This window comes from Primulina huaijiensis, chromosome 15 (assembly GCF_012295235.1).
Source record: "Primulina huaijiensis isolate GDHJ02 chromosome 15, ASM1229523v2, whole genome shotgun sequence".
NCBI classification, from domain to species: Eukaryota; Viridiplantae; Streptophyta; class Magnoliopsida; order Lamiales; family Gesneriaceae; genus Primulina; species Primulina huaijiensis.
Window position 1 is genome coordinate 18,160,913 of NC_133320.1, and position 11,496 is coordinate 18,172,408.

Consider the following 11,496-nt stretch of genomic DNA (forward strand, 5'->3'; position numbering starts at 1 on the left):
TTATAATAATGGGTAATTTATATTCACATTTTATTCATTAAATTTTATGAATTTGACATCCATTTTTCTTGACATGTTATAATTTTGGGTTAATTACTTACACTACTTCTGTGAAGTCCCGAGATTACTAAAACCCCATCATGAACAAAAAATATCTATTAACTCACTTTGTATTCAAATATTGAGCATATATATCTCCATGTTTTCAAATTTTGAGCACATAATTCCTTGTAGATATGTATTTTCAGGGCTATGCATTAGGGGTGTAACGAACCAAGCTGATTCGCGAGATTTTCGAGTCGAATCGAAAAATATTTTATTTGATTTGAGCTTATCAAATTCGACCCCGAACTCGAACATGTTTGAATTTTTTTCGAATTGAAATTGAGCCCAAATTATTTTATTCGATAATTCGTGAGCTGCTTGTGAGCTTTAGTATTTTATTAAAAATAGCTAATTTAAATAACTCGAGCAATAATTGAAATAGTTCTCGAACATATCGAATCTTTCCATCCGAACTCGAGCTTTAATTCGAACCGAATTCGAGTCAAAAGTTTTATAATTTTCGAACTTCGAATCGAGGTCGAACTCGAATAGAACTAATTCGACACAAATTCTAGCCTTCAAATTATCATCATATTCGGCTCGATTCGGTTCGTTTACTCCCCTAGTATATATGCTCAAAATTTGAAAACACAAAGAGTTAACCGTCATAGGGGTTTTTTTTTAGAAATTTTGTGATTTCAGAGGGGTAATATATGAAATTAACCCTATAACTTTTACACTTGATATGAGAGGAGATGAATGCAAATAACTCTTTAATATTTGATTGATTATTTTAGCCGATGACTTATAGTCCAAATCTAACAATCAATATCTCAATTTCGAGATCCAATTGCAAGAATTTCATCCATCAACCAAAAAACAAATGAATATTTTAAAAATACAATATGTCATGCATTTTAGGCCATCAGGAGGGGACCAGATCGACCTAAATTTCTATATATAAATAATTTTCAGCATAAAAAGATGATTGTCTTCACATGTACTACTTTATCACTCTTCTAATAGAAGAAAGAAAGAACAAAAATATTCTTAGAAGCGGATAAGCATTGACTTATACTGTATAATATAAGTGACCAAAGTAGTGGGCAATTCTTTTGAGAAGATATTAAGAAAGAACCACTTTTATCTTTGAAGAATGTTCTATATATAATAATTTGGATTGGGAGTAAAACATAGCTATCTTACTTAGCATAATCAGAAGAAGGTCAAATCAAATTAGACACTTGAAGATGAAGAAAAAGAAGAAGAAAGAAAAATACATGTTCAAGATCATACAGACAAGTGATCTATATTATGTGTAAACTTGACTTCATCTTCCTCATGTAATTGAGGAGAAAGAAGGCTACAAAACAAAGGCAAGTCATAGAGGCAAAGGGAAGGTGATGCCTTTCTTCCAATTAAGGCTATATTGTATGCTAAATTTCTCTTGTTTTCAAGTGAGATTTTTGTCATTTTGGAGGTCCATTGTGACTGTGTGATTGTGTGGTTTTATGATACATGAATAATGTAATGCACATATTGATATGCATATTTGGTTTCATGTGTTACTTGTTTGTTGGTTCTGTATGTCTGAATAATATGTTTGGTATGGAATGGTGTTTCCATTTGATTCAATGATCAAAGATCGAGCACACCATTGCAGTTGAAGCACTAAGTTCATGTTGTTGAACATTGTTTCCCAAACATGTAAGTACTCAAAAAGTTGTTGAAAGCAAGTAAATAGCTTGTTCGCAAACTTTAATCAACATGATCATCGTTTGGTACAAATGATAAAAAATTAAATGATAACACATTAATGTTTTGTCTAAGTTCTATATTTATCATTTCTATATTATAGATTCTTTATAGACTTTATCCCACGAATCAAACAATGTATATTTATTTGGATGTAAGTCCAATTCAACAAGGAAAAATCAAAATCTAAGTGCTGCTTGATATGATTCATGAAACTAGCTAGTTAATTAAAATATGAAAACTGAAATGCGATTTATGAAAGGTCGGGCAAAGGAATCGAAACGTCTTTCGGTTATTCATCTAAAGCCGCTTGAAGATAAAAGATTTTATTTTTAATCGACAAATACTTCTCATCGACAAGTATTCACTAAACCCATCAAAATATTAGCTTAATAATCAAACTTCTGATTCAATCTAAGCAGCAATGATGCAGAAATCATTCAAACGAAATCTTGATTTCATTCATGTATTTTACAATAAATTTTTTTTTGAATCTCATTTCCAATACCTGCTACGATATAATAATGATCATTATAAATTATAAAGTACATTATAACCTGGAAAATTAATTTAGAAAGAACAAGATCGGTTAAAACTCGACTGAGTTCAAAAGCAAGGAAAATGTTTAAAACTAACGAGTGAGTCGAATTTTTCTCTTACCAAAAAATTGAAGTAGATTGACTAGCCAGTGTAAATCTTCAGTAACTCCTATGTTAAGGACCGAAAGATGATTCCCAATTCACACAAGCAGTTCCATTGAAAGTTGTACAAAATTATTGTTCAAATCATGACATATACATCATCCTCATAGCATGACATGAAAAATCCATAAGATGTGCACCTAGGGTGATGCCACAACGAGGCAAAACCTTCGCTCCTGAGGGATTGACAAGACACGGCCTTCAACGAGGCTCGAACATTAACCGTAAAGCCTGTGTCTTGGTGCCCCTTTAAGATCCAAAGCAAGTTTTGAGCAGACCACAATTGAAATAGTGTATTTTAAGTGAAATAAACTGTGAGTCGAAAATATTTGCTAGCGCACTTTATGTGGCACATTTCTTTATACGTCTAACTCCTAGTACAATTTTATTAGGCCGCCATACTTCAATAAGGTGCGTACCTTAGCTTGCAGCCAGAGTTTAGGCCCCAAAACAGGTGTGTCTTGGTATAACTTGTGTCTGTAATAACTATGATCTAGTTATACACCTAATAATGTCACTTGATTTATGCACGCTATCACAAGTTACTTTCAGCAACATATCGTAAACCATTAAATGATTGCGGATCATGTCCATCACGGATAGAATCCAAGAAAAAGGTGTAGTCTTACATCAGCTGGAGCATCCAAGACGGCGTTTGGTTTTGCTGATGAATCGGCAATCAAGATATAAAAGAGCCCCATGACTCCTGTGTGCAGTGTAACCTGCCTCGTTTCCAGGTTCAACTCCACTCCCATAAGTTGGATTTGATGAGCATATGACTGTTCTTCCCTGGACAAGTTCACACAACTATTTTATGTTTTTCATGAAAAAAAGGCAAAAGACTGCTTTTCGTGAAGATCCATATGCACCCAGAAAATCATGAATATTAAGATAAGAGAATTAGCCAAGTGTAGTAGTGAATATATCTAATCAAGCATGAGAAATGCACGAGTGAAGTAAAGAATATCTATGACTACCAAAATACCTCTCCATATATATATATATATATGTTTGCCTCAGGTGCACCATATTTGGATAATAATAAAAAAATAAAGTATAAAATTAGACATCGAGATTTACGTGTAAAACCCTAAAAATTATCAGGGTAAAAACCACTGGTAAAATGAAAAGAATTCAAATATTTTATGGTGTAAAACACTCACTGTATTTCCAAAAAAAACACATATTTTATTTATACATGAGAACAAAATACATCACAAATATTATAGAAGAACACACTCAAATAAGAATGTATTGAGACGAGATAAGAACTCTAGAATGGAATGCTCTCTGAATGAGGTGAGTGTGTGAAAACACATATAAAAAACGAGTCTTCTATCTGAACATTTCTTTTGTCAAATTTTCTGCTTTTCATCTGAAAATCCAGCACGCACAATTAATGTACCATTATTTGTCTACCTCCATTATTGCTCCATCAAACTCTACTTCCATTCTCCCACTTGAATATTTGATTGAGAATCAAACACATCTCCACACATCCTTTCAATCTTGTCATTTCTCACTGCTTACGTTTCTGCTAGGTCACTTGAGGATCTATACCACTCAAACTTATCAGTGTTCACTGACTTGGTCAGAATATCAACTATGTTTTCTTTTGTATTGATCTTCTGCATATCAACACTTCATTCTTCTACTACTTCTCGAACAAAGTGAAATTGAACTACGACGAGTTTAGTCTTGGAATGAAAGACCGAAATCCTTGCGATGTGCAATGCACATTGATTGTCACAAAACAAAGGAACCTTATCTTGTTTTGCCCGATCTTCTCCAATAATCTTTTAATCCATATTGCCTCCTTACATGCTTGAGTAGCTACCATATAATCTGCCTCCGTTGTAGATAATACCACAATTGTTTGTAATTTTGAAACCCAACTTACTGTTCCCTCTACAAGTGTAAACATGTAAACAATAGTAGATTTTCTTTTATAATGATCACTTGTATAATCTGAATCGACATAGCCTCTGAGTGTTAAATTTTATCCTTCATAACATAATGCAGCATTTGAGGTACCCTTAATCCTCTTAACCATAATCTAATGTTCTTGTCCATGATTCACCATATACCCACTAACTGCTCCCACTAGTTGAGCAATGCCCGGTCTTGAATAGATCATGGCGAATATCAAAATTTTCACTGCTGATGCATATGGTACTCGAGAGATCTGCATTCTCTCTGCTTCACTGCTATGAAAAATTTCGGAGGATGACTTGAAACTAATAAAAAGATGGGTCGAGATTGGCTTACTATCTTGCATGTTGAAGCATTGCAAGACTTTTTCAAATAATTTTTCTGGGAAACCAAATCTTTTTGTTGCTTCTGTCTCAATGAACTTGTATCTCTATAATCTTGTTTGCTGGTCTCAAGTCCTTCATATCAAATTCTCTATCCAATTGTGCATTCAATTTTTGGACCTGATATTTGTTGGGGCCTGCTATCAACATATCGTCCACATACAACAGCAAAATGATATAATCATCACCGGACCTCTTGAAATATATACAAGGGTCTGCACTCAGTCTGTTGTATCCGAGGCTCATGATATAATAATCAAATCTCTTGTACCAACATCTTGACGGCTGTTTGAGACCGTATAGAGATTTGTTCAACCTGCAAACTAAGTTCTCTTTTCGTTTTTCAGCAAAACTTTTTGGCTAGAGCATATAGATTTCTTCTTCAACATCTTCGTGAAAAAATATCGTTTTCACATCTAGATGTAGGTCAAACACCTCATATAATACCAACGCTACTCTGACTTTTGTAAGCCAAACCACATGGGAAAATATCTCATTAAAGTCGATGCCTTCTTTATGAGCATACCTTTTTACCACCAATCTAATACGATACCGCTCCACATGATTATTGCTATCACGCTTGATCTTATAGACCTATATGTTACCAGTGGCTTTACTCCCTTTTGGTAGTGTGACAAGATCTCAAGTTTTATTTTTGTCTAATGCCTCCAATTTTTCCATCATTGTTGTCATCCACAAGGATACCTTGGAGCTTTGTGTAGCCTCATGAAAATACGATGGCTCACCATCATCTGTTAAAAGACAATATGCAATATTCCTTTCAGTTATATAATCTGAAAGTGAACCTGGTGGTCTTCTGTCTCGAGTTGACTGTATCATATTGGAAACCTCATATTCAATATGTTCTTGTTCCTCGTGCTCCGATACTGCTTCACAAAAAATTTGATCTTTGCCGGTCTTATTTTCCACTTGAAATATAGTAATTTCTGAATTATGTATGACTTTGTCTCCCTTTACTATATATTTCTCAAAGATAACATCCTTGTTGATGACAAGTTTGTGGACAGTAGGATCCCACAAGTGAAACTCCTTTACTCCATCAGCATAACCCAAGAAGATACACTTTCTAGATTTTGAATCTAACTTCGATCTTTCTTGATCTTAGTATAGAACGCACACATGATTTCCAAATATATGCAAATGAGAATAATCAGTCGGCTTCCCAATCCACATCTCTATCGGAGTCTTCAGATCAATCGTTACTGAAGGAGAACGATTGATAATATAACAAGTGATTTTGACTGTTTCCGTCCAAAATGACTTCTCTAGACCCACATCCTCAACATAACCCAACGGCTGAAACACACCACCCTAGAGCGCCTCTTGCGCGCCCGTCTTCAAGATCCCCGCACCCCAACATCTAGAATTCCCCGCCCCAGCATGCCGCAATGCAGATTTGAAGATGAAAATAATAGATTATGAATTTTAGTGTATTTTTTATATATACAAAACTTGTAATTTTAGAAACACAATTATTGAAGGTTGAATATATTCTTTGAGTTTTCTCTCAAGATTTTCAAAGCTTTGCTTTGTACCCCCAAAAAATCAAACTCATCAAAGATTTAATCTTTATGGCGTTTGTCGATTGTTTTTCACTCGTATTGTCAGAGACGAGTTCTTTGAAGGTTCGTTTGAGACCAGTTGTTTATCTTTGTGAATATTGGTTGTTAAGTTTTTCGTAGCTTAGAGGTGGATATCACAAACTTTTACTTGTTTCAAAAGATCGGGACAACCCAACGTTCTTTATTTAATCGAATCGAGGGATTGACTTTATTTTTTAGTGTGTTTGCTTTTCGTGTTTGAAGAATCATATCAAAACATGTACATACCTGAGCGTACATTAGACTCCCTTCTAGTATGCATATGGAATTTTCTGCATTTCTTTTTCCTCAAATCATTATTGGGGCACTGATTGAGACTACATTTTCCTCCCTTAACCACCGAGGTATCTGATGGTTTACTGTCTTGTATCCCATATCTCTTGAGAACTTTCTCGATATTGTCTTTCTATGATAGTCCAAGAACCTCGAGAACGATCTCGATGTATTTGGATACTCAGTACAAAATATGCATCACCAAGATCTTTATCTCAAAATTCTTAGCTATAAAAATATTGGTTTCATGCCACAGATCTATATCATTACTAGCGAGTAGGATATCATAAATGTATAAAACCAGAAAAATATGTTTGCTCCCACAAAATACATGGTATACACAATCATCGACCAAAATTCATCTGAATACAAAACAAGATCCACGACACAACATATCAAAGAATTATGTGGGTTGTCAACAACAAAAATAGTCTAACGTTAATATTCAAATGATACTTGAATTCACAAATAAAATGAGGTTTTATGAGATAGAACAAAGCATATTTTACCAAAATTCTTGTATATACATGAACTTCAAGAAAATGGTGATACTGTTGTCCGAAAAATTCACTTATGTGACAATGTAGCTGACTTATTCAAAAAAGAACCGCCAACTTCAACATTCAAAAAATTGACATACAAGATAGAGATGCATTTAAATATCTTAGAATCTTAGATGATTGAGATCGAGAAGAGCATCTATTATTATACTACTTTTCATTCGTTCATGTTTTTCTCACTGGGTTTTGGTGACAATGTTTTAATGAGATAGCACTCAAGTCTCTACATCGCTCTGAAATAATTTGTTGATTTGAGTATTATAGATAATTATTGAGATAAAATTTTCAATCAAATATAACATGTTATATTCTATTCAAATTCTGAAAATATACTCTATAATTAGATTTCTCCAATGATCAATAAAGTATTTTTACTCATTCTCTCATCTTTATATTCTTTATTATTCACAAAAACAACAAAAATGTTCATAAATACTAATAATAGTTATAATAATAATCAAATAAAGTGACAAAAATCGGAGAAAAATATTGGAAATTAATGGCATTTGCAACGCGTCAGCTATTAGTTGAAGCTTAGCCAAATTTACCGGGTAAACAAAAACAACCCAACTTTCTGTTATATTACTCAACAAACACAAAATAAAACTGAAAAATGTTTGAATTTATTTAATTATTACAATATTTTTTATGGATAGAAAAGAGAGGGCAAAAGAGAGAAGAGAGAAGCGGAGGCAAGAGATCTCTCTGGCCCGTACCATCCCATATTCCGATCACCAAAGGTTAATATGCGACGAAGCTTTGTTTTATGTTATGTTTTTTTTTTTTTGGTATTTTCCGACGTTGGAAAAATTTATTTAATTGCATGCATGGTAAAATTGATCGGGTTTTTTGGTACATAGGATGGAGCTAAACTTGTCTGATATATGTACCAGTTTTTATTTCATTGGATAAATACTCAGGGATTTGTTGATGATTTTCAAAATTATCTAAATGCATATGCCAGAAATCGAGCATTTAGTAACCATTATCCAGCTATTTATATAATGTCTGCAGTATATATGTAAATCATATACATGGATCCATAAAAAAATCCACTCAGTATAGTCGTTAGAGTTTGTGATCCGAATTCTTTTCGACCTGGCTTGAAAGCTCGTAGATTATTGTATATATAATACTGCGCGATTTTAATCATGAATACATTTTTAGATGGTGGACCTCGGACACAATTGGAGTTGTGACCGGTGCGAACAGGGGAATAGGATTCGAGATTGTGCATCAGCTCGCGTTGCACGGGTTAACGGTTATTCTGACCTCTCGAGATGCTGAAGTTGGAGAAGAAGCGGCAAAGGTCTTACAAGAAGGAGGCCTCAATGTTGTGTTCCATCAATTAGATATTGTTGATCCTTCATCAATAGAAGTTTTTACCAAATGGGTTCAAGAAAAATATGGTGGCATTGATATTTTGGTAAAATCCCTCTTCCTATTGTTATGTTGGCCCCGTGCTGATAATATTTTCGTGGTATGCATCATTTTTACATAGATATTCATGCATGAATTTATCTCAGAATCAGAGGTTTGAAATATAAAAAATGGCATTCTCATATTATAAGAATATATATATAATGATGTTTTGTTTTGTTTTCTCTCTTTTTTAGTACAGACTGTCTTTAAACTCTGCTGATTATGTGAGAATTTAGGTGAACAATGCAGGAATAAATTCCAACATGGACAATCTTGAGGAATTTGCTGGAAAAGTCATTGGGACCAACTACTTTGGGACCAAGAACATGATCAAGGCCATGATTCCACTTATGAGGCCTTCAGATTCCGGTGCTCGTATCGTTAGTGTGAGTTCCCGGCTAGGAAGATTGGACGGGAAGCGAAATGTAAGTAATGGTGTGAGTCCCTTTTCTCATTTCCCATCCCCATGGTTTTGAGCCTTTGACACATGATTGTTGTGTATATATGTTTGGTTGGGCATGTAGAGAATTGGAAATCTTGATCTCCGAAAGCAACTGGAAGACGATGAATCGCTGTCGGAGGAGCTGATCGACCAGACGATGAACACATTCCTAGAACAAGTGAAGGATGGGAGTTGGAGAGACAACGGATGGCCTCAAGTTTTCACGGACTACTCATTGTCGAAACTAGCAGTCAACACATACACAAGGCTGATGGCACGGTTATTATCGGAACGACCCGAAGGGCATAAGATTCATATAAACTGCTACTGCCCGGGGTGGGTGAAGACTGCAATGACTGGCTGGGCTGGGCATGTTACACCCGAGGAAGGAGCCGATACCGCGGTGTGGCTTGCCTTGCTTCCGGATCAATTTGTGAGTGGGAAGTTTTTTGCTGAAAGGCGTGAGATTAGTTTCTGAAAGTTGTTTTTTTGATATACTTGCTTTTACCAAGAATTTATGCTTAGACTAACATGTTTTGGGATGCATCAATTCAATTCTATAATCGGTATGTTATTCTATTTTAGACTCATCCTTGTGAATATATTAATTACTCAAAGCTTGTCATCAACACTTTTTCCCGTGAAATTGTAGAAAAATTGATATTTGTGCCAACTTATTTTATTTCTATGAAAATTTTACAAAAGAGACTTTTTTGTTAATATTAATATATAAATAATAATTCATGGTGTTATGACTTAAACCTTTTTGGTAATTATCATAACAAAATATCTTGTTAGGATCAATGAAGTGTTTAGAAGGGGATGAATAAATACTTTAAACTTCAAATTTTTTTGATTCTGAAAAGTGTGCTTCTGAAATATTTTAAGAAGTCAGAAGTTGATCTCGTTTTTTGAAAGTGCGGAAGACTATTTTAGAGGTGCGGAATTAGTTCACAACACTTTAATGAAACTAAAAACAGTAGAAGGAAGCAAGACACAAGACTTGTTTCTGAAAGTTCGAAAAACAAAATCTTTCTACGTCTCATATTCTTATGTTTCAAAAAATATCACTAAAAGACTTTGATTGGTACATACTTGTGCAAACTCACTTCAACATGTCTTAGTTTTGTCTACTTGAACTCCTAGTATTACAATGCAATAACTTCAGAAAAGTTAATTATGGGAAAGACTCTTTCCTCAGATTACAAATGATTCACATTTTACGGTTATTAAAACAATGAAGGAGTATGAATAAAGATAATACAAATGATATTTTGAATCTGATAAGGATTTAAGGCGTGCGTTGTCTTTTAGACTTTGAAAGGCTTGAGTCTTTTTGAAAGACTATTCACAAAAAATTCAGATTTCGAGAGTTTGAGAGATATTTTGTGAATTCTCGAGAAGCCTTTATAAAGTTGATCTTCAACGTTCGAATAAGAACGACACTTTTACCCGTTAAGAGTGCCTGAATCCAAGAATAAACTTTGTTATAATGAGTATAAATGATCTTGTATGGTTCATTTAATGGTATTAAATGAAGTGTACTATTGTACAGAAGGAAATATGAATATCATCTGATAGATATTTCAAACAAAACGGATAACAACAATCTCTTATTAGATATTGTATGATTTGATGTTAGTTTACATGTTATTATAAGAAACTAGCATTGTGACTATTGCTACAGTTTTGAATAATTTAATTCTATGTTTGTTGATGTCTGATTTTGACCGCCTACTAGAGTTTATTCTTAGTGAGTATTTTATTTTTTCTTAACCATAAAATCAGCAAACCCACTTCACCAGGTCTTAACTGTGCCTACTGAAACTCATAGTATTACAATGCAATTACTTTAAGAAATTTAATTATGGAAAATATTATTTCCTTAGATTACAAATGCATCACACTTTATGGTAGTTAAAACAATGAAGGAGTGTGAATAAAGATAACAAAAATGATCTTCTGAATCTGATACGGCTTTAAAGTGTGTGTTGGTTTTTCTCAAGATCTGAAAGGCTAAAGTCATTTTGAAAGATGATTCACGAAAAATTCAGAGTTCGATAGTTGAAGAGATATTTTGTGAATCCTTGAGAAGCCTTCATGTTCAAATAAGAACGACTCTTTTACACGTTAAGAGTACCTGAATCTAGTAATAGACTTTGTTATAGTGAGTAATAAATGATCTTCTACCATCCATTTATTGACTTTAAATGAAGTGTACTATTGTACAGAATGAGCACATTAACTAAGGACATCCTCTGATAGATAATACAAAAAGTGGATAAAAACAGTCTCTTATTAAATATTATATGATTTGATGTTAGTATGTCATATTATCAAAAGAAACTAACATGATGACTA

General features: G+C 33.7%; 1 protein-coding gene across 1 annotated transcript; it reads left to right on the plus strand.

The window, feature by feature from the left end:
* The first annotated feature begins 3,112 nt into the window (after positions 1 to 3,112).
* Positions 3,113 to 9,677, plus strand: LOC140960192 (uncharacterized). Its single transcript, XM_073418349.1, has 5 exons — positions 3,113 to 3,238; positions 7,928 to 8,011; positions 8,439 to 8,697; positions 8,930 to 9,118; positions 9,218 to 9,677. Exons 1-5 carry the CDS (start codon positions 3,201 to 3,203, stop codon positions 9,611 to 9,613), a joined length of 966 nt encoding a protein of 321 aa, XP_073274450.1. The 5' UTR covers positions 3,113 to 3,200; the 3' UTR covers positions 9,614 to 9,677.
* Positions 9,678 to 11,496: the final 1,819 nt, after the last annotated feature.